Below are 25,509 nucleotides of genomic sequence, written 5' to 3'. Positions count from 1 at the left end.
CCTGCCCCCATGGGCCAGCCTCGGGCCGAGCCCTGGCACCAGGCACAGGAAGGGAGAGACCTCACAGGCCCTGGCTCTTGCAGGCCGAACCTGGTTTTTCCCTGCCTCAGACAAGGCCCAGCTGCAGCCTCCCCCAGACACTGCCCACCGAGGCCACCGACAACCCTTCCCGACCCGAGTCCTCGGTGCCCTGTTGCCCCTGGGATCACCTGAGGAGACTTGATGAGCTACCAGAGTGCGATCGGTCACTCTCTCGGCTGGCAACGATCGCCTTCCATGTTTTCCCACTGAGCTCGCTCTGGGTGACACCCTGGCGGAAGTACACGGCCCGGTCCTCACAGCCAATGCCCCAAACCTGGCACGGAGAGAGGCACGGCTGGGTGGGAGGCCAGCGCAGACCGGAAGGATCCCTTCCCTTTAGGGGCATGGGGGTGAGCACCCCAAGGCTAGAGGACATGTCTACAAATGCAGGCAGGAGTCCCCCCACACATGTGCAGTGGGGGGTGTGCGCACACACGAGTGTTATGGCTGGCAGGGTTGATGGTGGGGGGGCGTGGGTGCAAAAGTCAGATGCAGGGAACAGAGGCCAGAGAGGACCGGGGGAGGGCATAGCACCAAGTTCAGGAGAAGTGGGGACCCTGTCCTGGCTCCCTGACCTCAGGCAGACCCTGGGCTTTGGGCTGACAAAGCCCAGAGGAAGTGGTGGTGCCGTTGGGCACTGCACTGGGACACAGAGTCCACCCACATCCCCATCTTCCATGTAGCCTCTGGTGGGAAGAAAGCTGCTCCCCAAGTGAACCCAGAGAATTGGCTGGGTCTTTTTAAAGATGCGAGATAGCTTCCTCGATCTGGTGGCTGGGCAGGCATCCTCCCCTCTGCCTCCGGGTGCTGAGGAAGGAAGGTGTGCCGAGCAGCTGACAGGCCCAGGGAGCAGCCCATTTTGGGCCCTGGCTTATGGGGGTGCCTAAGGGGCCGCAGCCTGCCCAGGGTGGTCCCCGGTGGCCTTGCTGGGAGGGCTGCGGTGTCTCCATCACTTGGCCATGGCAGGCTGGCCTCCGTCCTTGGTCCCCGTGTGCACCCGCCAGCGCCTGTCATGCCCCTGACTATTGTGTACCCTGCTGACCAGGGTGCGTGGAAGGATGGCATGGGGGCACAGAGAAGGCCCGCGCCCCCGAGAAGAGCTTCTAGGCCAGTGCGCCGCGAAAGGAGTCACCCTCCCACAGTCAGTCTTCAAAGCAGCCAAACCTCATTATCTACGAGGCTGCCACGCTGTACAAACTATGACGGTCAAGAGATGCTGTGTCTATAAAGCTGGGAAGATCAGTTTCATTCTTCACTTACTGAGTGATTTTGCCCAAATCATTCTCAACAAAACCCTTCGGCTCTCCGGGGCACGCGCCCCTGGTCCGTGCTCACCACCACCGCACTGAGCATCCTGAGGGAAGGGGCCTGGGACGAGCAGGGGCTGTGGGACCCAGGCGGAGCCAGCGCCCTGGGTGCCCTTGCAGGCCGGGAGCCTGAGGAGCAGCTGGGCACCTTCCCCCCCACGGCCCCCGGGATGGCATCATGGAAGCAGCAGGAGCCCCCACTCTGAGACCTCGGCTGTGGATGAGCCGCTGACCCCGGAGGTCGGGATCCACGGCTCAGAGTCCCGTGCACACCTGGTCGTTCAGCCCCACGTTCACCATCATCATATCTCCGACCATCTCAATCCAGCTGGTGCCACAGGGATTGTGCGAGTTGACGCCTCTTCGGAACCACACCTGGGAAAGTCAGAAATCGACAGGCCCCCTTGGAGGGTCACTGAAACAGAAGATGGTTTTCAAAGGCTCTGGAAGAACAAATGAATATTTGGTCCTTTGGTTCATGCCACAGATGAGCACAGCACATCACTGAGAAAGGAGACGTGATCCAGGTCCCTCTTCCCCACACCCCTGCCGCATCTCCCTCTGGGCTTGGCACTGTCCCACACAGTTGATGGTCAACCTGCCCTCAGCCATACCTATCCTGGTGGATTCTTGTCTCGTCTCTGGCGGACAGCATTGCCCCTCCAGGAGACAAGGCTGCATGAATCTTTCTAGAATGTTCTACCAGTTCAGCACCTCTTGGCACCAGGCAGGAGCAGCAGCTGTCTCACTGCGCACAGAGCCAGGAGGTGGGCCTTCTCCTGGGCAACGTCTGCATCTCGAAAGCAGACACTGACCTGTGTGAGCTTGGCGAGCGACACCTCACCCCCATGGACCTCTGTGCAGTCCCCATCTTAGCCTGACACCTGGAAAATGTCATTTTGTCCAATCAAGCTTGCTTCTATGTAAGATAACGGCCTTATTGATGTTATTTAGAAAAGCCATTTTTTTTCTAAACCTATCATGAGATACATAACATATTCTGAATCTATTCTTACTGCTTCATGAAATAGTCTCTTTAAGCCTAACTTTTCTCGGGGCACCTGCCTGGGCTTAGTTGGAAGAGCATGCGACTCTTGATCTTGGGGTCATGAGTTTGAGCCCCATGTTGAATGTAGAGATTACTAAAAAAAAAAAAGTAAAAAAAAGAGAGAGATAAAAGAAAAAACCTGATTTTTTTTCAGGTTAACTTATAAAAATACACATGATCCAACCAAATTTCCCTCAAGCCCACATGTGGCCCCGTGGCTGACCCCTCCCACCCCGGCCGTGCTCCCCGCGACTCTCCTTCCTCACTCTGGATGGCCACGTGAGCAAGACCCCAGCAGTTCTGAGACCCACCGAGAGGATCACGCATTATTAGCACTCACGTGTTTAACCACAGTTCCTGAGGCAGGATGCGGGGAGGTGGCCGGTTAAATGAGAAACCCTCAAACCCCTTTTTTTTTTAACAATTTCTAGACTGCCTAAAATGTCTCCTTGACCCAAAGAAAGTTTGCACAAACATCTATCTGAAGACTCTGCAAATGTCTCATATAAATACAGGGTTCTGCTCATTGGATGCATTGTGTTCTGAGAGGGGCTCAGGGGTTGTGGGAGGTGGATGCTTCAGGTGATGGAAGCTTTGGGCTCAGGGACCTTCTGCATGGACACAGACTCAGATGTGTGGGGGATCCATCCCCTGGGATGCTATGGGATGCCCATGAGGTGGGGTTAGAGAGACAATGGAAGCAACCTGAAATCTGCTTATTTTATTGGACTTTCTCTGTTAATGTAAATATGACAAGCACTGAGAGCAAAGGGGCATATTCAGTTAGTGGAGGGTTTCAGAAAATTGGCATCTGACTATTTGAAATGTCATGGCCTACTGAGTTGTTCTGCACCTTGGTACCGGGGTGTGGGCATATTGTGGAGATCATCAAGGCCTTCAACCCCAGAAAGTGCACGGTGCTTGGCTGGATCTGCTCTAAGGGGTTGAGACCACACTTGCAAGAACAAAAAAACCACACAGCCCTCAACACCGAGGCCTGAGTTCCCTATGGGCCAGTGATTCCTTTCAGGAAAAAGAAACGAAGGAAAAAAAGGAATTAAACAAAGCCCTTGGCCCCAGCCCCCAGTGACGCCATCTTACTTTCCGGTCCTTGGTGATGGCCCAGACCACGCCAACTCCCACGGAGACATGCACGATCCCGTTTTCAGAGGCGGGAGGCTCCACTATGGACCAGGAACTTCCTACCCGGCCCCAGAAGAAAGAGCAGGCGGCCCCCATCAGCGAGAGCACTGGGGAGAAGCTGGGCGTCCCCGGCCTCTCCCTGTATGGGGCGTAGGGCTGCCCACCTTTGGGACTGTTCCTGTTGATTCCTTCCCGGACCAAGGCCTGCCCCTCCCAGAGCGTGACCCACAGGAGGTCGTGGGGCCCACAGCTGATCTGCACTGCCTCCCCTGGGGTGTCCACGAGGGACCACGATGAGCCTTCGGGGTTGGGGTGGCTGACGTCCTCTCTGTACCACACCTGCGAGGCGAAGACACCCACGGCAGGGTCAGACAGGGTCCGGCCAGGGCTCCACGGCTGGCTATGTGCTTGAGTGTACACCTGAGCCAGGTGTAGAGTCTCTGGGGCCAGGGAGCCCTGACTGTCCAGACTTGCTCTCCCTGCCCCCACTGCCATCCGGATCCTCATGCCAGATTAGATGCCCCCCACCCCCGCTGAAAAACGTAATCCTGGATTTCAGTCATCCTGGGAGACAAACCCCTTTGGATCATCTGCTTGCAAGAACCCCTTCCCCATGGGCGCCTGGGTGGCTCAGTCGTTGAGTGTCTGCCTTCGGCTCAGGGCATGATCCCGGGGTTCTGGGATCAAGCCCCACATCGGGCTCCCTGCTCCGCGGGAAGACTGCTTCTCCCTCTCCACTCCCCCTGCTTGTGTTCCCTCTCTCGCTGTGTGTCTCTCTCTGTCAAATAAATAAATAAAATCTTAAAAAAAAAAAAGGAAAAAAAGAAAGAAAACCCCTTCCCCCTTCACCTAGGGCCCTGGTTAGACCTCTGGCCCCAGCCTGGTGTCCCGTGCCCCCTAGTGGCCATGTACTCTCAGTACACCGTCTCTAGGGAAAGTGGGGTCCTTGGTTAAATGGGAAAACCCCCAAATCCCTTTCATACAAACGTTTAAAATGTCCACTTCTTTTCCCCCTTAACCTGAAAGCGATGAACATAATAAAATATTTAAGACTGAGCCACCTGATCATGTTGTCCAAACTGGCTCGCGTCCTCTGCAGAGGGCTACATCTTGCTGCAAGGTGCAGGAAGCCTGGGGACCACCCCCCAGCCTGTCTTCACACTGGGGACCACGGCTTCCCAACCCTTTACCTCACCCTCACGGCTCACACTGCAGAACCACGCCTGGGCAGCCTCCCTCTGCTGGTCTGGGGACCCGTCTGTCTCTTCTCTAGCTCCTCCTGGAGCCCAGGGTCCTATCGTACCTTTCATGGCCCCCAGGAGCGGTGCAGGGAGGCACCAGCTCAGGGCCGGCACGCAGTGACTGCACACTGCTCTCCTGCCCCTGGTCTCCCCTCTCCGCATCCAGGTGGTCATGGCCCCTCAACGGGGGCTCCGTCCCAGGCCAGCTCCCCACCATCCTTCAGCACGGCTCAGAGAAAACCCACAACTATGGCTGACCGAAACCCAGGCCAAACAGGACCCAGAGGTAAGCCTGATCAAAACCTACTGTGTCTATGCTGAAGCCAGCCAGAGAGTTTGGGTGAATTTGTGATAAAGAGTACTGGATAGATGAAGTCTGCTCTAAAACCACAGCTGAAGTGTTCAGTCGCCTGCAGGCAGGACCACCTGTGTTGCTCCCGCCATCAGGGGCTGGCTTTCCGCCTCAGTTCGTAAACTCCCTGAGAGAAGAATCTCCTCTCCTCCCTAAATATCCATCCACCTACACACACACCCAGCCATCCCCCCGCCCCCCCCCCCCACTGGCCTCCCCAGCGACCCATCGTCCAACCGCCCGCCCACTCACCCAGCCATCCCCCCGCCCACCGACCCACTTACTCATCCAACACCCACCCATCTTGTCCACCTGTCCATTCACTGGTCCGTACGTGACTCCCTCCCCCGAAGTCCGCAATCCCACCCACAATCCTACTGGAGACTGCTGTGGGGGGGAGCCACCAGAAGGGAACCGGCAGGGAGCTCAGAATCAGTCTGAGGGGACGCCACTGATGGCATCTGAGCTCAGGGTGGGCACTGATCAATGCTCTGGGAGCTCAGAGAAGGGCAAGGCCAGGGCCAGGCATGAGGCGGGGTGTCAAGAGGCTTCTGGGAGGAGCAGGAGCACGGCACAGCAGGAGTCACAGGAGGGGCTCCTGTGGGGACCCCAGCAACACGCCGCCTGGCCCGCTCAGGGCAGTCCCCGCTGTGAGGACAGGAGGTGAGGAGGGCAGCCCCCTCACCCCTCTTCCACCCCTGGGAGGACACCTGAAGGCCAGTCTCTCCCGCCCCGCTCCTGCTGTGGCCAGCCTCCCTCAGCCACCTCCCACCCTAGGCACAGGGCGACACAGGCCTTACCTTTCCCTGCAGAGACACAGCCCACACGGACAGGCGGCCCACGGGCTCGTCTGTGATTTCCCACCCCCCCACAGAGAGGTCATTGAAGGGGTCAGGCAGTTGCTTGGGGTCCTCCTTCGAAGGGATCTGAAACAAGGTGTGCGGCAGAAGTGGTCAGTACCTGTGGGCACCTGGCCAGGTAGATGGCACTGTTCCCCTCCCGCTGGACACCCGGGCGGCGTACCCCTCCAACGCTCCCTCCCACCTCCCAGCACACTGCCTTCCATTCTCCAGCTCGCCCCACAACTGCCTGACATGGAGAAGGCAGCACTGGGACAGAGAGCTCCTAGCCCTGGGTCCCTTCTGCCCTGTTCTCCCTCTATCGGGCACCAGGCCTGGGCCGCCATCCCCGAGGGGCCACTGCTACTCCAGCCTGGAAGACAGACGTACAAGCAGGGTCTCAGGTCTGTGCCTTGTGGTGGCCCAACCGCTGTGACTCTGTCCCCTCACCCTTCGAGAAGGGGGCCGATCACAGAACCCGGTGCTGTGGTGTAAGCCCTCCATGATGCTGGTCATGGGGGGCACCCTGCTCTCTGGGCTGCTCGCAGGGCCAGGGGCTGGCAGGCTGGGCTAGCGGCCCCACCTCGTGGACCTCCAGAGGGGTCTGGTGAGGGTCCAAGGCCCTCCTCTTACGCAAGGCCACACAGGACCCTAGTCCAGGCCTCCGATACCTAAGCTGGAAAGTTTCTGGGGGTCACGGGAACAATACGAGGGTCAGAGTGGCTCCTGTGGGAGCTGGGGGGAGGAAGAGGTATACAGACTGAGCCTCAGGCCGGGACCGAACCACCTGGAGGCCAGTCAGGTCATGTTCTGTGCTGTCCTGGGCCACGGTCTAGTCTGGCTTCCTGTATGGCGAGCTCTCAAATGAAGGAACACACAGTACCACGGTGTTCTTGGGACAGGGTCCCATGCGACCCTCCCGACAGCGGTATGGCTGTCGGGGCGCTGCCCCACCCCCGGGCCCCACTCGGGCGTAGACCTTGGCCCAGGTGTCCCGGGACTTGTATCTCCTATACCGGATCCACCTCCGCCGCCGCACACAAGAATTCCACTTCTTGTCTCTCGTGTACGTAGCGGGGAAGTCGATGGCGTATGTCCACCCCTGAAAGACCACGCGGGGGGGGGGGGGCGGGGGGGGGCGCTCTGTAAGGCTCCCGGGGAAGGACAGAGCCGGTGCAGGCGGGGAGCAGGGTGGAAGAGAGGGAGGGAGACAGTATGGTATGGCCCAAAGCGCCAAGAGCCACCTCTCCCGAGCAGCAAGCTGGAGCATGCAGGGCGCCAGCTGGGGTGCTGGGGACGGCACGGGGCAGGCGGGGGTGGGGGGGGGGGTATGGGTCCAGCCCCAAGCACTCCTTCCCCACAGGGGGGCCCCAGCGGGAACCGAATTCACCTACCCCTTTCTCGGTGGGCTCCCCTCCAAAGTTCTCATCCACGTACCAGTCCGACTCCCACTCCCAGTGCCGCGAGGGCAGGGCCACCCCGTCCAGCGGCCGGTGCTGGAGCCCACTCACGTCACTCCACTGCCAGCGGTCACTGGGCAGGAACTTCTCACAGAAGCCACCCACGGGGTTCCAGCGCTGAGGGCCGGGAAGCAGAGACAGGCCTGAGGCCTGCAGCCGGGCCGGGGCTGAGTGGGACCCCGCCCCTAGGGGGCCTTCCTGCTGATCTCCAGGATGGAGAGTGGGCAGACGGTCTGCCCGGAGCTCAGGGATCAGGGCCTCCCCACGGCTCGTCACCAAGAGCCAGCACTTGAGCGTGGCCCCGAGCGGCAGGCAGGAGAGGTCAGGTCCAGCTCCTGGGCTCCTGGAGCCCACCCTTGTGCGGACCTGGCCAGCCTGCCTTTATAAAGACACGACAGGGGCTCCGGCCCCAAAGCCCCCGAACGCTATAGAACCGAGACCTGAAGCAGAATGAAGGACACGAACGTCTGGGGCGGGGCGATTTCCTTCCCAGAAAACCGACCCAAGGCAGCCACCCAAACACGCGTGAGCCCACCTGGTTCTCGTAGGCCTCCTCCCGGCGGCGGATAGGGACGTCGCTGGCGCACACGAACACGTAGACCTGGTTGTCGCAGGCGATGCCCCAGCAGCACTGCGTGGTGGCGCTGACGCGCTTGAACTCCAGCGGGCTGTCCCTGCAGAGCTCCCAGTACTGGCCCGCCGTGGACAGCGTGTACACCTTCCCAAAGAGATCCACGGCCCACAGCACCGAGTTGGGCATGGCCGCGGCAGCCCGGGGAGAGCTGGAAGCGGGAGGCCGGGTCAGTGTCCGCCGCCAGCTCCCGGCGTCCGGAGCCTAGGGCACGCTTTCCTTCCTTGTTCTTGCCTTCCCTCTAACGGGGGGCATTATTTTAAAAAATTGCATTTACCTCCTCAAATCTAAAGCACGTCGTGCGTTATTTGGTCACATTTCCTCCCTATCTTTCTTGTCAAAAGAACAAAGGCAAAGTCGCGGATTTAGTTCGATCCTATGCCCATCGCTGCCTGCCCAGGAGGCCTCTGCCCCACGGTGGGCAGGTCCCCTCATTTATGCTGGTCTCACGGCTGACGATCCTATACGGGTTTGGTGAAAGCGTCCCCACGGGTCTGGCACCCCAGCCCGGTCCTGCGAGAGCCCTGCAGCTGCATGGCGGGGATGTGAGGGTCCCGTCTTCGACCCCCTGTGGGGGACCACCACCCTCCCCGCCTCAGCCCCTCCCCATCCGCCATCCTCCACTCCTGCTCCTTTTCCTGTCTTCTTCCTTTCTGCCCTAGGGAAGGGGGGGGTGCGACTGGTAAGTTCTATCACTGGCCACGCCCACACCTCCAGGGCCGACTGTGCTGGTGCTCCCTGGGGCCTGATTCCTGGAGCCTGGCTTCTGGTAGGGTCAAGCCTCCTACCAAGGCAGGGCCACAGGTCAGAACCTCAGCAGCGAAACAGAAAAGCTGGATGGCAGCGGCCTGGGGGTGGGGGGCAGTGAGAAGTTCTGCCTGACGCTGCCCCAGGGCCAGGAAGGAGGGAAGAGCTCCTGGGGAGACCGGCAGGGGCAGGCCGGGTGCCTCGAGGCTGCTGGGCCAGGCTGTGGGTGCTTGGGACAGCGTGACAGATGCAAAGTGGCTGAGAACAGGAGCATCTGCTACAGGCACATAGGCTTTTCTGGAACAAAGCGTGTCTTACAAACACCAAGAAGAGAGCAGGCGGGGGAGGAAGTAACCAAGGGATGAGGAAGAAGGGAAGCAATAGGAGCCACACGTTGGGAGACACCCCAGAACCGTGACCTCTCCGCCCTGGTACGTCATCCCGGTCAAACACATGGGAAGTCACAACACCAGCCTTCTGGAGCCACTTGAAAACCGGTATCTGCATCCAGATGGAAGAGCTCTGGTAACCCCAAGACACCTGTTTGCTCCTACCTGGCCAAGCCTGGGGGTCCACTCTCCCCCTCTGGCATCTACACTGTGAACTGTTGGAATCTGGGTCCGGGCTCCATCCCTTTCTGGCACCACCTGGAGCCGACTAGCCTCTCTATGCCTCGATTTCTTAATTTGTTAAAGGCGGAAGGCAATACCGACCTCCTTACGAAGTCGTTGTAGGAATGAAGTGAGATAATATAGGTACGGAACCTGCGATAGTGCCCGGTACGCAGCAAGAACTCCGTCAGCGTTACTGGTGTCGTTTTATTACTTGGCACCTGCTTTTACACACTACCGCTGATGTCCTATGTCTTAGAAAACAGAAAAAAATCAAATCCCTTCCTCCTCAGCCTGAGTCTTCAGCCTCTTCATTTCCAGGGTACCTAACAGTACCCTGCACATAGTGGGTGCTCACCCAAAGTTTATGGATAATCATCACCACCTCCATCCATGGCACGGCCAACTCCCTGAGCTAAGATGGAAATACTGCTCCAGGGAAGCCAAATATCATCCGTGACTTAAGGTTTAAGGTAAGGTCATGATAGGTGGATAGGTATGGGATCAAACAAGTATAGTAAAAGATCAAGAGCAGAATTCAGGTGGGGGGGGGGCATAAGGGCGTTTACTGTATAATTCTTTAAACTTGGCCATGTGGTTGAATATCCTCATCATAAACTGTTGGGGGGGAAAGTAAGAATTCTGGGGGTAAAGGGAATGCTGGCTCCTGTGATGTCATGTGAATATAAATCCATCTCTCAGGTCACAGTTCACCGTAGAAGAAACCAGTGAAGTCAGGCCATCTCTAGGTTGAGCTCAATGAGTAGTGACTTTCGCTTACTCGATACACTTCCCTTCAGAGAAATGACTAAGCACTAATTTCCATATAGACATAAACTGAACCTTCTGGGCAGCTAACAAAAGACCCTACTGCAGAGAAAGGAGAGGAGGCAGGTTTATGTTTGCAGACTCCCTTCAGAGTGGACACACAGGCACCATCGCTTCCTGGCTAAAGAGGATAGGGGTGAACACCCTTGGCCAGCCTCACCCCCTTTCTGCTCCTGCCAGGATGCCACCCCAGCTCCCTATATACCACTTCCTGGCTCCGAGGTGACCAGGTAACCAGTCCAGGGACACTGGGTCACTGGGTCAGAAGACTCTGGAAAGGGAGGTTTGGGCATTAAGTCCCATGATTCTGGGATCCTGGGATTTCTGTGTTTTGTAGGGCCAGAGAGAATGCTTTCCAAGAAAGCAACCTTGGGGGTTCACCAAGAACTTTTGTACAATGAATTCCAGCTGGACCTTCGGTCAATCCACTAGGAGGTCACCTGCTCACCATCCTCAGAGCCAACTGCCTTTCTGCGCAGGTTTACTAATAGGTCCCTTCGGAGACCAAAAGGTCCTCCAGGGAAGGTGAGGGTGGGGAAAGCAGGGCCGGGGTATGGGAGAGGGAGGGACACAAGGGGGCCAAGGGAGCTCCCGAAGCATCTGTTTCCCTGCGTCTGCCTTAGGGCTCCTTCCAGAAAGGTTTCCTGTTGGGTTTTTCTCTTACACCCTCTCACTCCCACCCCTTGAGCAAACACAGAGCCCTGCCTTCTGACGGTTGCTTACTGCCTGCCACTTGCGGGGGCTGTTGGAAAGCGACATCACGGTGCAAAGACGCGGGAGAAAATGGCAGGACATGCCCGGTAGTTGGGTCCTTCCTGAGGCAGGGTCGGCTGGCCGCACTGGGCAGGAGATGCCCTGAGCCGGCAATCTGGGGATGAACTCCACCCCATCCCACCCCGCATCATCGCGGCCGGGCCAGCCTGCTTTCATTCCGGTTCCGTGCACTTGGGCGACAGGTGGGCCCCCTGCCCGGCCACCAGGGGCGTAGTCGGAGCGCCCGGCCCTCACCATCTGCCCGCGCTAATCCCACGACACGCAGATTTGCTCCTACCGCTGCCTCGGGGAGGGACAAACGCGCTCCTCGCAGCTCGATCCTCTAAATCCGCAGGCTCCAGCAACCCGCTCCCCAAGGCACTCCAGCGCAAAGGCTGGAGCGGGGGCGTCACCGGGCGTTCTGGGGGATGGCGACGGCGCCCCGCACGGTGTGCAGGAGAGCGCACGAGCACAGCCTCTCCCACCCAAAGCAGCCGCGGGGAGAGGAGGATCCCCAGGCCTCCGCCGCCCCAACCTACCCGGAGAGGCCGGGCGGTGCCGCCGCCGCCGTCGCCGCCGCCGCCGCCGCACTCACCTGGGCGGGCGCCCGGCGGGCGGGGTCGCGGCGATCGCTCGTCGGCGGCCGGGCTAGCGGGTCGGCCCTGCCCCAGCGGCCGGGGCTAGCGGGCGGGCAGGAAGCGGCCGTCAGGCCCGCGCCCATTGGCCGGCCTCGCCGTGACGCAAGGCAGGGCGCGCGCGATTGGCTGCGGCGCACCGCATCGCGGGCCCGCCGGGGGGTCGCGCGCCCACCCACTTCCGGGGTCGGGGTGGAGTAGGTGCTGCGGCCGGCTGGTGCGGCGAGGCTTTCGCGCGCTCCCGGGAGCCAGGCGGGCCTGCAGACCACCGACGCCCCCAGAACCTTCCCCCGCCACCACCACCCCCACCCCCACCCCCCCGAGGCCCCCTGCCGCCCCCCAGAACCCGGCCCGTCGTCCCTTCAGGACCGACCCGTCGTACCTCGGGCCCCAGCCCGTCGTTTCTTCAGGACCCGCCCGCCGCCTCCCAGCACCTGCCCGCCAGCCTTGTGTTCTCTGGACGGAAGGCGAGGAGGGGGCGGCCGGGAGGGCCCGAGGCGGGGGGTGGGGGGGGGGGGGCGGCCCCGTGGCGACCGGAGGCGGGAGGAGGAGAGCCGGCGGGCGCAGGTGGAGGCAGGTGTCGAGGTGGCGGCGTGGAGCACACAAACCCAGAGCTTTAACCTCCTCCGGAGAATTCCTCCAGACTTGTGATGCTGTGAGGACAGCGTGGCGTGGTGGCGGTAACAGGCCGCTGTTTTGTTCAGACTCCGGTGTTGCCAGTGACAGAAACCCTGACGGGAGGTGGGCCAGCCTAGTACCTCGTACTAGCTCAGAAGCGAGTGCTGTGCCGTCTGCCGGCCGGGATGGAAGTGATGCGCCCGCCCCTCTTTCCATCTCCTCGGGGGGCAGCCCGGGGGCTACCCCCGCCGTTGGGATGGAGATGAGAACCAAAGCAGGAGCCGTGACTGCTGGCACGCCAGCCACAGCCCGACGTAGAGGCTGCAGCACTGTGGCTTGGACCTGGTTCCCCTTCCTCCCGCTCGGGTTCTCGCCCTCGCCCCTTTCCGAGGATGCAGACCAGCTTTTTCCCCCACCGTGGTGGCCGCGGAAGCCCCGCACGGGCCAACTCCACTGGGACGAGAGGCAGAAAAGCCTCTGATTCATGCTGGCTGGTTTTGTGGTCTCGTGTGTAACCTTCAGTGTGGCTTTTGCGGACTGGCGCAGTCTGGAGGTGTGGGTTATCAGGCGCTGTGTGTTTGTGTCCCCCTAAAATTCGTACATTGAAACGTTCATCCTCAGTTGGGTGGTATTTGGTGATGGGGCCTTGGGGAGGCGGGGTGGTGGTCACTGGGTCATGGGGGTGGAGCCCTCCGAAGAAGGTAAATGCCCTGATTGAGAAGAGACACACAAGAGCCCACACCCCCTCCCCTTGTGAGGATACAGTGACAGGTGGCTGTCTACCAGCCAGGAAGGAGGCTGTCACCAGACACCAGACCTGCTGGCACCTGGACCTTGCACTTCCAGCTTCCAGAACTTTGAGGGATCGGTGTTTGTGGTTTCAGCCCCCCACTCTGGTATTTTTGTTACAGCAGCCCCAGGGGACTAAGACCCATGCTGGGAGGGCTCAGTGAGACCGGGGTACTATTAGCAGGAGGACGAGTGGCTGTCGGACAGCAGAAGCAGTAGTCTGGAGATGGGAGGAGAACAGAACCCGTTCTCTGTTCTGTCGGTGACCGTCTGTAGCCATTTCTCCTCTCTGGCCCCAGTTTCCACGGTAAAAGAAGCATTGAGTTAGGAGCGCTCCATGGTCCTTGGCAGAGCTCCTGCGCTGTGACAGAATTCAATACCAGCTTCCCGGAACTCAGAGTCTGACACAGTGGAACTTCTGGGGACCCACAGTCCTCCCCGTGGCACCACGCCCCCCTCCACCCCCAGTCCTTTCAGGCTTTGCAGAGCTGCCTCTCTTCAGTTGTCAGGAGGCCTGCATTTTTTTGCCCTCACCACAGCTGATAGTCCTCATTCCCATATCTGCACTTCTGTTGTAACCTTCGTTTCTTGTTTCTCGTCTGTCCTCCTTGCCACGTCTCTCCTGGGCCAGACACAGTAGGTTCATATCCCAGCTCCGTCACTTACTAGACGAGTCACTACACCTCTGAGCCTGTGTCCTCGTCTCTAAAATAGGAATAACACCACTTGCGTCTTTGGGTTGGAGGGAGGACGAAGTGAGAAGGTGTACGTAAAGTGCTTACGAGCACTCACATATTACTAGTATTGTTATTATAGTCTCTGCATATTTGGGTTCAAGGCACTTGGTCATTTGCATTAAGTCTTAGAGTTTCAGAGGCAGCACTGGGTTCAGCAGCATTCCAGATGATTGCTGGAGGGCTGCTTTCAGGTTGATGGACATTACTGTATCCGTCTCTCATATTTGGGTCAGGGAGGGATGGCTGGATAAATGACAGGCTGGGCGGTCTGGATTTCCCCCAACACTTGCCCGTCAGTCACAGGAGAGAGCTCGGGCTTTCCAAATGGCTGGCTCTTCCCCACCATTTCTCCCTTCCACTGTAGCCTCAGTTCTGTGGCGGCTTCTGTGAACCTTTAAGCTCCAGCCTTGGCAGAACTTGCTGCTGTGCTCCTGGCCCCATCAGACTTCTAAACTTCTACGCAGCCCCCACTGTCCCACATGCCATACCCACCCTCCTTCCACTGTCCATTCTCATTCAGCCTTAAGTCTCAGATCAAAGGTCAGCTCTTACTAAACCCAAAGAAAAGCAGACGTGGGTTATTTTGCCCTCGTATTTTGTATGTGCTTGATTCTGGCCCCCCACATCTGTCTTATAATTGTTTTTCTGTCTGTATCCCTGACCACATCGCAATATGTTTGAGGGAGTGACTTCATGATTTTTTTTTTTTAAGATTTTATGTGTTTATTTGAAAGAAAGAGAAAGAGCATAAGCCGGGGGAGAGGGGCAGAGGGAGAAGCAGACTCCCTGCCGAGCAGGGAGCCTGATGCGGGGCTCAGTTTCAGGACCCCGGGATCATGACTTGAGCTGAAGGCAGACAACCGCTTAACCGACTGAGCCACCCAGGTACCCCAAGGGAGTGACGTTCTTATTCGTATTGGAATTTCCAGGGCTTAGTAATTGCCTAACACGTAATAGGTATTCGCTTTTTATTAAAGGAATTAATATCCCTCCCCCAGGTCCCCAGATAATGGGTAAGTCTTGCACTGAAAAATGTTGGAAGAGCCTGAGCAAAAAGGGCAGAGATGAGCAGAACTGGCCCACACACATCGCTCCTCTGTCCATTTCATCCCCCACCTCCACCAACAACGAACATGGCCACCTTGGCCCTTTCTTTTTTTTTTTTTTTTTAAAGATTTAATTTATTTATTTGACAGAGAGAGACACAGCAAGAGAGGGAACACAAGCAGGGGGAGTGGGAGAGGGAGAAGCGGGCTTCCTGTGGAGCGGGGAGCCCGATGCGGGGCTTGACGCGGGGCTCGATCCCAGGACCCTGGGATCATGACCTGAGCCGAAGGCAGACGCTTAACGACTGAGCCACCCAGGTGCCCCGCACCTTGGCCCTTTCTTAACATGGCTTCCAGTAGGCTCCACACGCGTTAAATAGAGGTGGTAAGGTTGTTCCTAAGATCTTTCTGATGGCCTGTCTTTTTGCTAACGACTGTTCGATTTTTCCTTTCTCTATGGAAACTCATTTGCTAGGAGTTAAGCTCTTAATCACGAGTGGTTCATGGTACTTTCACTTTAATTCTGTTTACAGTCATTCCACCCTTTGTAAAGCTGATGAGTCAGATGTCTGGCCGTGAACCTGGTAAGGTAGGACCCTGGACAGCCTTGCTCCTGGACTTCAGTTAGCCCTTCTCACTACTCAGCCAGTAGTGCCCTGCTCCTGATAACCCACACTGTTCAGAGTTATGTAGGTGCTGGATGAAGCAGTTAAAAATGTGGTGTTCCCCCCATCTCTGGCAGAGGAAAACTTGCAGAAACCATCTGTTAAAAAGGACAACTGAAAGTTCATGTATGTGCATGTCCTGATTCGCAAAGGCCACAGTGCCTTATAAAGTGAAGAAGTGATGTTTCTGTTTCTAAGAGGAAACCGACAACACCTATAATCTAAAACTTAAACAAACAATGAACTAAACCTGGAAGCCAGTGTTAGTCACTGCCCCAGTTGTCTGATCTCCGCCTGGTTATACAAACTCACGCACACACAGCCAAGTCTAGCATTCATTCAACAGCCACCTTTGGAGTGCTTACGATGTTAGGTTACTGCTAGTGCGGGTGGGGATTCAAATCAGCCAAAAGACCTTTTCCCCTAGAGCTGAAAAGGTCCAGTGGGGGAGAGAGAACTCTATTAGAAGCCAGGAAAGACTATAACCTGTAGGGGTATACTTGATTGTATAAAGGTGGTTAATTCGAGGTTGAGGAGGATAAACTGATAAGGTCAGTGGTGAAGTACAAGGGTCAGGAGTAGACAAAGAAAACCCAGGTTAATTTACTTAACATAAATTCTACTCCAGGAAGCAACATGAAGCTTGCACTCATACCTTAAAGTCCTTAGTATTTATGTACCAGTAGGTATACAGGTCTGTTTATCTCGTGGGCCAGAAGCTTCTCATGAAGAACTTACTTTGTACTTCTTGTACATATCACTCTGCACTAGACCCCGTGACTGCTACTGGTTGATTGTAGTTGGAAGAATTTTTTTTTTTTTTAAAGATTTTTATTTTTAAGTAACTCTACACCCAGTGTGGGGCTTGAACTCACAACCCCAAGATCAAGATCCACCCGCTGCACTGACTGAGCCAGCCAGGCTTCCCAGGAACTTCTAATGGCAGTAGACTCACACAGAATGTGCAAAACCAAACCGTAATCTGTGTTATACTTGTATGTAAAAGAAATATACTATATATTTGATTCCAGAAATATAATTTGTCAAACAAGCCACTTGTACCTAAACTGTCTTTCATTGCGTTTTACAATCATTTACACAAATGAAGTTTATTATTAACCTACTCTGGAGTGAGGTTTCCTGTCTCAAACCCCGTGAGCTCTCTTTCCAGCACAGAAATGGAGCTCCGCTGACGGTTGCCACAGGTAGGGTCTGCCCTGGGTGGTGGCTGATACAGAAGTTCCTGGCCTCAGCTCTCCTGGGCTTACCACAGCTCTCCCAGGAAGGCAGTGCATCAAGGATCGGTGCCACCAACCACAGACCCAAGCTGGCTCTTCTGAGGCATTCTGGTATGCTTCTCTGTACCTGTCCAAGAACCAGTAATCTATCATGGCTAGAATTAGAATTCACTGCTGCTAACTTGTTCCAAGAAGAAAAGCTTAAAGAAATTTTCAGACACTTTTAGGAGTGAAAGGGGATGCTAACTAGAAAAGATGCCAGGACAGGTGGTAAAACCTAGATATATGGCTACTCTAATTATAGATTTAAATGTGAAAAACAAAACTTCTGGAAGATAATATAAGAAAAAAAAAATTTTTTTTTTTAAGGTACGCTGCACACCCAGCATGGAGCCCAACACGGGGCTCGAACCCACGACCATGAGATGAAGACCTGGGCCAAGATCAAAAGTCAGACACTTAACCGACTGAGCCACCCAGTGCCCCCATATAAAAATATCTTAAAGATTTTGAGGTAAGGAATGATTTCTATAAAAAAGATGTAGAAAGCACCAGCTATAACGGAAGAGATGGATACATTCAACTACTTTAAAGTCAACAACTTCTCTTTATCAAGACACCATTAAAAGGGTAAAAAGGCAAACCACAAAGCAGAAGAAATTTGCAATACGCATAACCAACAAAGGGCTAGGATCCAGAACATAGAAAGAAGCGCCAAACAGTAAGAAAAAGACAAACATTTAAATTGTGAGAAAGGTGAAGGACCTGAGCGGGCACGTGAGAAGAAAGAGGAAATACAAATGGCTAATAAACATGAGAAAGTGCCCAACCTTAGCAGTAATCAGGGGAATACAAATTAAACCCACAAGGAATTGCCTACCACATAGGCCAAGTGGAAGTACAAGTTGGTGTTATCACTGGGGAAGTCAGTCTGACATTATCTAGTGAAGCTGAAGATAGGCCTGCCCTGTGGTCAACAGTGCCTTTGCTAATACACACACCAGGAGCACATGTGAGAACGTTCTCAGCAACATTGTTTCTTTTGGCTCAAAGTGTCCCTCAGCAGTGGAATGGATGAATAAGTGTGATGGAGTCATATAGCGAGTATTCTTGGTAACCAAAAATGAAGTACAACTAGGTGCAACAACGTGCGTGAACGTAGAATGTATGGTGACTAAAAAAAGCTAGCCTAAAGGAGTACCTATGATCCCTTTTGTATGTAAAGTTCAAAAATAGGCAAGAATTTAATTATACTATTTGAGGATGTATGTTTACAGTAAAAATATAAAAATAAGTAAACGGTTACCGTAACATTACCATAAAAACCAGGATGTGGATGCCTTCGGAGCACTAAAGGGACATACTGAGGCTTTGGGATTGTTGCCAGTGTTTTAGTTCTTCACCTGGGCAGTGGTTACATAAGTTTTGCTTTATGATAATTCACAACATTTTTGTCTCAGACAGTCTTCTCTATTATATTTTATAATTTAAAAAGGTTTATTTGGGGGGTGCCTACATGGCTCATTCGGTTAAGCATCTGCCTTCAGCTTGGGTTGTGGTCCCGGGATCCTGGGATGGAGCCCTGTGTCAGGCTCCCTGCTCAGCAGGGCATCTGCTTCTCCCTCTCCCTGTACCCCTCTCCCCTACTCGTGTTCTCTCTCTCTCTCTCTCTCTCTCTCTCAAGTAAATTAAAAAAACCTAAAAACAATCCAGAAAACCCTGAGCATTTAAAATAAATAAAATAAAATAAAATAAAATGTTTTTTCCCCCCAAAGGACATAAGGTTAAAGCAACGGTCCTAGTTTTACCTGAATGAGATAACTTAGCAGTGACGGCGTCACACAGGATTTTTAAAAATGTTGTAGCTCAAATAATCCAGAAAAAAAGACAAGATGACGTGCCCTAGAAATCTGTTTGAGGGCACGGAGAGCACGCTGGCATGATGGTGACACCATGGTGATAGTGACATGAAAAGACGTTTGAGGCATTTCCAGAAAAGTAAGAGTGAAGAACATTTTCAGAATATTCATACGTGTATGTCTGATTTGAAATGTGTACATAAAACCAAGTTAGTAAATAGTACAAATTGACATCCATTTCATTTTTATTCTCAAAAAGTTGAGCCCAAGTCAGCCACATCTTTTCTGGGAGCTTCCCAGGGGAAAGAAGAGCGCAGTCTGCGTTGGGACAGTCCCAGTAGCTGGTACCAGCCCCATCTGACAGAGCACAAAGCAAAAGTCATTTGCTGATGTTCACACAGCTGATTTTCAAATTTCTTGGGTTGCAGACCGAAAGGTGGAAGGGAATCCATGGCAATGGGAAATGTGTAACTGACAGCATCGACGGCAGCCCGGAAAACCAGGTTCAGCAAACAAACAGCAACGAGGGCCCCCGAGAGCCACCATCACCGTGCCTTTCCTGCCACAGCAACAGCCTGACCAGGGTGCGGGCATTGATGCTGTTGGGTGTTGCCCCAGTGCCACGGCCTCCACTCCGTTCTGGACCCGCCACAGGTGGCACACATTCCAATCTGTCCATTCTCCCTGTCACTCACTGCGGACCCAAAGTCCCAGGCTCAAGTGTCCATTTGGCCAACATCAACTCTTCTGCCTATGTCTTAGGGACTTGGGGTTTGAGGGAGAGCAAGGATCTCACCTTTTAGGGTCCCTACCAAGATTTCCCAGATCTTCTGGGCAACAGAAGGTAGTTCACGCAGTGAATGGTCAGAAATGGCCATTTTCATTTTCCCTTTAGAGGCAGGTGGTGACAGGGCCGGGACCGGTGCCCAGGACAACACGCATTTCCACTGTCCCTTCTGTGTTTCTTTGGACCTGGGGGTGAGATGGGTGGCAAACCCCAGTCACCAATGTTGGTATCCTCACCCCCTCGAGTAGTCAGTGGGGTCAGATCCCAATGGGGGGCTGCAGATGGGAACCTGCTGAGGTCACCCACACAAGAATCAGTCCCAACAGCAGCTCTTTGAGTTATTTTTAAGCCAGTCAACAGCAGGCCAAGGAGTGGGTGCAGGTACAAAGAGAAATACTCCAGGCTCCTGCTCTAGAGAGCTTGTAGTCTAATCTCTTAAAACCTCAGCTGGGGGCACCTTTGTGGTTCAGCTGTTTGAGCGTCTGGCTCTTGGTTTCCACTCGCATCATGATCTTGGGAACGTGGGATCGAGCCCCACATCGGGCTCTGCACTCAGCACAGAGTCTGCTTGGACCTCTCCCTCTGCTTCTCCCCCTGCTCGTGCTGTCTCTAAAATCAATTAATTAATTAATGTAAAAAAAATCAGCTGTATGTTATGCTGCCTTTAACGTAAGGTCTTCTTATAGAATTCCTGAATTCCTCTTTCTAGTCTCCCTTTGTAGTTCCAAGTATATGTTTTAAGGGTGAAGTGCTCTATGATCTTTTCCCAATTTATATTGTGCAGTTATTATCACTCTTTATCCCTAAATGGTGAAGATCATCAATTAAAGGAAGCTTTAGGAACGTCACCTTCGGGGTTGTTTGACAAGCTACTACCCTGCTGGGTAGAGTTCTTTAGGCATTGTAAGTACTCAGGAAATGCTGGAGAGGGGTTGGAGGTGGGGGCAGGTAGTAGAAGTGATTTGGAGAAATGGGAGAGAGAATGTATTTGGTTTTTTTTTTTTTTAAAGATTTTATTTATTTATTTGAGAGAGAGAATGAGAGATAGAGAGCACGAGAGGGAAGAGGGTCAGAGGGAGAAGCAGACTCCCTGCCGAGCAGGGAGCCCGATGCGGGACTCGATCCCGGGACTCCAGGATCATGACCTGAGCCGAAGGCAGTCGCTTAACCAACTGAGCCACCCAGGCGCCCGAGAGAATGTATTTGATTTAGATATGGAGAGGCCTCTATAGGCGGCCAATATGCCTCCTGCTCCAAAGGTAATGAAATTGAGAAACAGTTTATAGGTAATGGTTTACCATGACCAGGGGCCTGAATAAAGGAGTGAGGACGTGAGTGGCGCGCACAGCGGGAATGTCAAGTGCAACAGCCCAGGACCGGCAGGGAGGCAGGGTGGCTGGAGTCCGGGAGACATGAGGCAGAGTAACAGTGAGCTCAGAGAGCCTGGAGGGAGAGGGCCGATGGGGTTAGGGCAGAGCCATGCATTCATAATGAAGCCCAAGGGATGCGTTACTAAGTGTGCCCAAGCGCAGTCGTAAGTGCAAAAGGTAAGAGATTGTTTAATGTCCACTGCTTTCATTAAGTAGGTATGGACACAGACCCCAGAGTGGCCCCATGATCTCTGCCCCCTCTGTCGTCCCCTCCTTTGATGTGGGCTGCCCTGTGACTTTCCTCTAGCTAGTAGAATACTGCAGAGATGCAGGGATTTGGCAGATGTAATTAAGGTCCCAAATCAGTAGATTTTGAGTTAATTAGAAGGGAGATGATCCTGGGTGAGCTCAGCTTAATTAGATAAGAGCCCTTTTAAGAGGGACTTGGGCTTTTCTGAGGCTAGACACTCGCTCCTGCTGGCCTTGCAGAAGTGAACAGCCATGTTGTGAACGGCCTCTGGGGAGGGCCACATGGCAGGGGACCTCAGGCAGCCTTTAGGATCTGAGGGCGGCCAACAGCCAGTCAGAAGCTGGAGCCCTCTGTCGTCAGCTGCAAGGAAATGTTTCCAGCCAACAGTCAAATGAGCCCAGCAATGAATTCTTCCCCACTCACACTTCAGGTGGGGACACAGCCTGGCGACACGTTGGTTGCAGGCTTGTAAGACCCTGAGCAGAAGACCCAGCGAGGCCGTGCCCAGACTCCTGACCAACAGACACTGTGAGATAAGAAATGTGCATTGTTTTGGGCGCCTGGGTGGCTCAGTTGGTTGAGTGACTGCCTTCGGCTCAGGTCATGATCCTGGAGTCCCGGGATCGAGTCCCACATTGGGCTCCCTGCTCGGCGGGGAGTCTGCTTCTCCCTCTGACCCTCTTCCCTCTTGTGCTCTCTATCTCTCATTCTCTCTCTCTAATAAATAAATAAAATCTTTAAAAAAATTTTTTTAAAAATGTGCATTGTTTAAAGCTGCTAAATATGTGTAGTGTAGAAAATGAATACAGTAGATTTCTAACATACAAATATACACATACAGATTTGTGTGTATGTGTGTATATGTGTGTGTGTGTGTTGATTTCCCCCTGATGATAAAGCAATGCTTTGTACTCGTTTCTGTCAGTGTAAGTAGAAACAACTAAATGCGTGGGACCAAGGAGCAAAGCCAGTGGCCCCAGAAGAAGCAGGAACAGTCAGTGCTGGTGATTATTCATGAGAACAGGCAAGTGCCTGCCCCAGTGCTCACACACAGAAGCCAGGTAATGAGCAGGCTTCACAGCATGTTCCCAGGTAGGCAGTACATCACCCAAGTGTCAAGAGAAGACATCACCATGAAGATTCAATCCTTCATTTCTGGGTGATAAAATTTTTAGAGGCCTTGCTAATTTTAATACAGTGCTAACAAGGCAGGGCACCTGAGTGGCTCAGTCAGTTAAGCGTCTGCCTTCAGCTCAGGTCATGATCCCAGGGTGCTGGGATCAAGCCCTGCAGCGGGCTCCCTGCTGCCCCTCCCCCTGCTTGTGCTCTCTCGCTCTCGCTCACTCTCTCAAATAAATAAAATCTTAAAAAAGAACTTGAACAAAACCACTGCTAATAAGGCAAACATAATTTTTTTTTTAAAGATTTTATTTATTTGACAGACACAGCGAGAGAGGGAACACCAGCAGGGGGCGTGGGAGAGGGAGAAGCAGGCTTCCCGCGGAGCAGGGAGCCCAATGCCGGGCCCAATCCCAGGACCCTGGATCATGACCTGAGCCGAAGGCAGACGTTTAACGACTGAGCCACCCAGGTGCCCCCAAACATAAGTTTTTAATAATGCTAACAGATGAAGTCACTGTTTTGTAATGACAGGACTAGAATACCACCCAGCAAGACTTTAACAAATGCATCATTTTAGGGGTGCGTGGCTGGCTTAATCGGTAGAGCATTCAACTCTTTTAGAGAGAAAGTGCGTGTGTGTGCAGGGTGGGAGACAAGTAGGAGGGTAGGGACGTCGTGCGTGGGAAGTGGCAGAGGGAGAGGGAGAGAATCCCAAGCAGACTCTCCACTGAGCACAGAGCCCGATGCGGGGCTTGATCCCACAACCCTGAGATCGTGACCTGAGCTGAAACCAAGAGTCAGATGCTTAACCAACTGTGCCACCCAGGCACCCCGAGCATGTGACTCTAGATCTCAGGGTTATAAGTTTGAGCCCCACACTGGGTGTAGAGATTACTTAAAATCTTCAAGAAAAAAATGCATCATTTTAGGGGAGACATAAGGTTGCAAAGAACTATAACCTGTGTGAAGGGTTTGGGTTTTCCAAATCTGACCGATGCAGGAAATGACATTTCTAAGAAGCAACTTTAGCCTAGATCCAGCCCTCTCCAAGAATCCAACTGTAACCCAAATGCCTTAACTCAGCTGGTTAGAGATGGTATTCTTTTTGTTTGGGGCCTTTAACCCTGGAAAAATATCAAACATAGCTATAATCCTAGAATGATAGCTTTTTTATTTTTTTATTTTATTTTATTTTATTTTTAAAGATTTTATTTATTTGACAGAGAGGGAACACAAGCAGGGGGAGAGGGAGAGGGAGAAGCAGGCTTCCCGCGGAGCAGGGAGCCCGATGCGGGGCTCGATCCCAGGACCCTGGGGTCATGACCTGAGCGGAAGGCAGACGCTTAACAACTGAGCCACCCAGGCGCTCCTAGAATGATAGTTTTTTTAAAAAGTAAAGGAAATCACGAAGATGATGTTGATATTTAGCCTGAGAAATTAGTCCATGCCTTCTGTGCTGTCTGAGGGGTTGGTAATAATTAACCATGCCACATTTATAACTACAGGTTAAGCTGTTGAAGAGGATTACTTTATTTGTAGTTGTGTTTTAGATGTGAAAAGAAAGATTGTAAAATTTGGTTCATAAATGCTTACACTGAACATTAAAAAAGTACAGGGAGTGTGGGTGTCCTCTTCATGCCTGATGCTCCGGGACAGTTAGGAACCTAGTCAACTCGGAAGAGATCTGGGTTCCGGAATCTGAGTGTGGGGCCCGGCCTTCCAACAAACAAGGATATCTCTTCTATTGTAGTAAGAGGACAGTGGCCCTGGGCATCTCTATGGAGGTGCCAAGATCTCCAAGTGAGGAAAAAAAAAACTTGCACAACAAAACACAGAGTGTCCACAAGGGGGAAAAGTCAACCCTAGTAAATCACATATGCATAGAACTCCTGGGAAAGGGTAACGAGATCCACTCCAAACCCTTTACTGTGATACGTGTGGGGGTTGAGCGACTGTTTTTTTTTTTGTTTTTTTTTTTTAACCTGATGTCAATGTTTCATGTGCAAATTCCTGTACAAGGTTCCGGGCAGCACCCGGTGCTCGGAGATAGAGATCACGCACCATGGCCGACGCTCACTCAGTGTCACACGCACACACGCACACACACGCTCACCTCTCACAAAAATCCAGTGAGGTTGCTACAGTTCTTACCCCATTCGACAGGTGAGGAAACAGCCCTAGACGGCATCCAAGTTAGTAGGTCAAGGAAACGGAGGCCTGGAATCTGGACCGCTTGCCCTCCTAGAGCCTGTGTGCTTAATCAGAAAACCGCAGGGCAGCCCGCTCTACCTCGCTGACTCTCGGAAACAGTAACAAGACCAATCAGCTCAGGTTCCCAGGAGAACGTGCCAAGTGAGTGATGTGGGAGTCCCAAGGAGGAAGGAAGGACTCAGCTGTGTAGAGCATGCTCTCACGGTGCCATAGCTCTTGGCTGATGCCCCGAAGACCTGGGAGTTTGTGTTGCAGGCACTGGGGTACCATCGCCAGGTGTAAGCGAGTGTCTGGTGACGCTGAGCACGCTGGCTCTGAAGGGTGATTCTTCCCATGCTTGGTGGGAGGGGTGGCCCGAAGGACTAGAGGCTGGGACACCCTCGGGGGGCCTGGAGGTGACAGAGGCCGGGACCAGTAGCCACGAGATGGACAAGAAGGTTGTGTCACCTCTAAAAGACCTCACAATTACAGCTCAGTAATGCTGTTTTTGGGGTTTCTTAAAAAGGACAGACTATATAGGCCTAGGTTCCAATGTGTAGGCATATCGGAGGGGGATGTGTTTTCACTGCGGAGCGGGGGGGGGGGAGGCTTCTCTGAAACTAAAGAGGACTAAGGGTTGCATTATGGCTAGCACCACCAACCACAAATTATTCTCCACTACCCGGTTTTGCTCACTGTAATGATGTGAACTTCAGATAAGAGCTCAGGTTTGAAAACGGATTCCTCAGGCAGTGTGGTGTGTGGTGTGCAATGAGCACATTTCACACCCGTTCCAGCCTTTGGCCTGCAGCAGGCTGAAGTGCTGGTGACCAGTGAACACAGGACCCACCGCGGACAGAGTGGGCCCTGCGGGGCTTCTCCCAGCAGGCCTTGCTTTTCGGGATCCTGACACCAGCCTTACGCACAGCTCCTGGGTAGCCCCTCTCTCCTGGCCAAGGTACAGAGTACGTTTCCCTTTCTCTTAGGTCTACATTGGAACCCCAGAAGGAACTCAGCTGAGGAAAGTCAGGGAAACAACCCACAGAAATGAATGAATGATGGTTTTGAAGGGTGCTTGGTTCCTGGAATTCAGGGGGCTGTTCTTGCCTCATGGCTCAGGCTACCATCCCTGTTGCACCTGTCCTACTGACAGTTTCCAGGG

The 25,509-nt window shown here is 53.8% G+C and overlaps 1 protein-coding gene across 8 annotated transcripts in view; it reads right to left on the bottom strand.

The window, feature by feature from the left end:
- The window catches only part of TECPR1 (tectonin beta-propeller repeat containing 1), a 28,496-nt gene extending 14,090 nt beyond the window's left edge, over positions 1-14,406 (bottom strand). The window contains exons 1-9 of one of the 8 annotated variants that reach the window (XM_027610922.2): positions 12,059-14,406; positions 8,007-8,253; positions 7,406-7,588; positions 6,991-7,113; positions 5,973-6,098; positions 3,744-3,918; positions 3,538-3,638; positions 1,662-1,763; positions 210-355 (exon numbers count right to left, since the gene is read on the bottom strand). In XM_027610922.2, coding sequence (XP_027466723.2) covers positions 210-355; positions 1,662-1,763; positions 3,538-3,638; positions 3,744-3,918; positions 5,973-6,098; positions 6,991-7,113; positions 7,406-7,588; positions 8,007-8,253; positions 12,059-12,780 — 1,925 coding nt within the window. In that variant the 5' untranslated portion in view covers positions 12,781-14,406. Of the gene's footprint in view, positions 1-209; positions 356-1,661; positions 1,764-3,537; positions 3,639-3,743; positions 3,919-5,972; positions 6,099-6,990; positions 7,114-7,405; positions 7,589-8,006; positions 8,254-11,339; positions 11,545-11,580; positions 11,712-12,058 lie in introns of those variants that run through there. The other 7 variants (XM_035722155.1, XM_035722156.1, XM_035722153.1 and 4 more) reach the window with 7 other exon arrangements.
- Positions 14,407-25,509: the final 11,103 nt, after the last annotated feature.

The sequence above is a fragment of the Zalophus californianus genome, chromosome 10, assembly GCF_009762305.2.
Source record: "Zalophus californianus isolate mZalCal1 chromosome 10, mZalCal1.pri.v2, whole genome shotgun sequence".
NCBI classification, from domain to species: Eukaryota; Metazoa; Chordata; class Mammalia; order Carnivora; family Otariidae; genus Zalophus; species Zalophus californianus.
The sequence above is the reverse complement of the archived record's forward strand: the minus strand, read 5'-3'. Positions and strand labels throughout refer to the sequence as shown.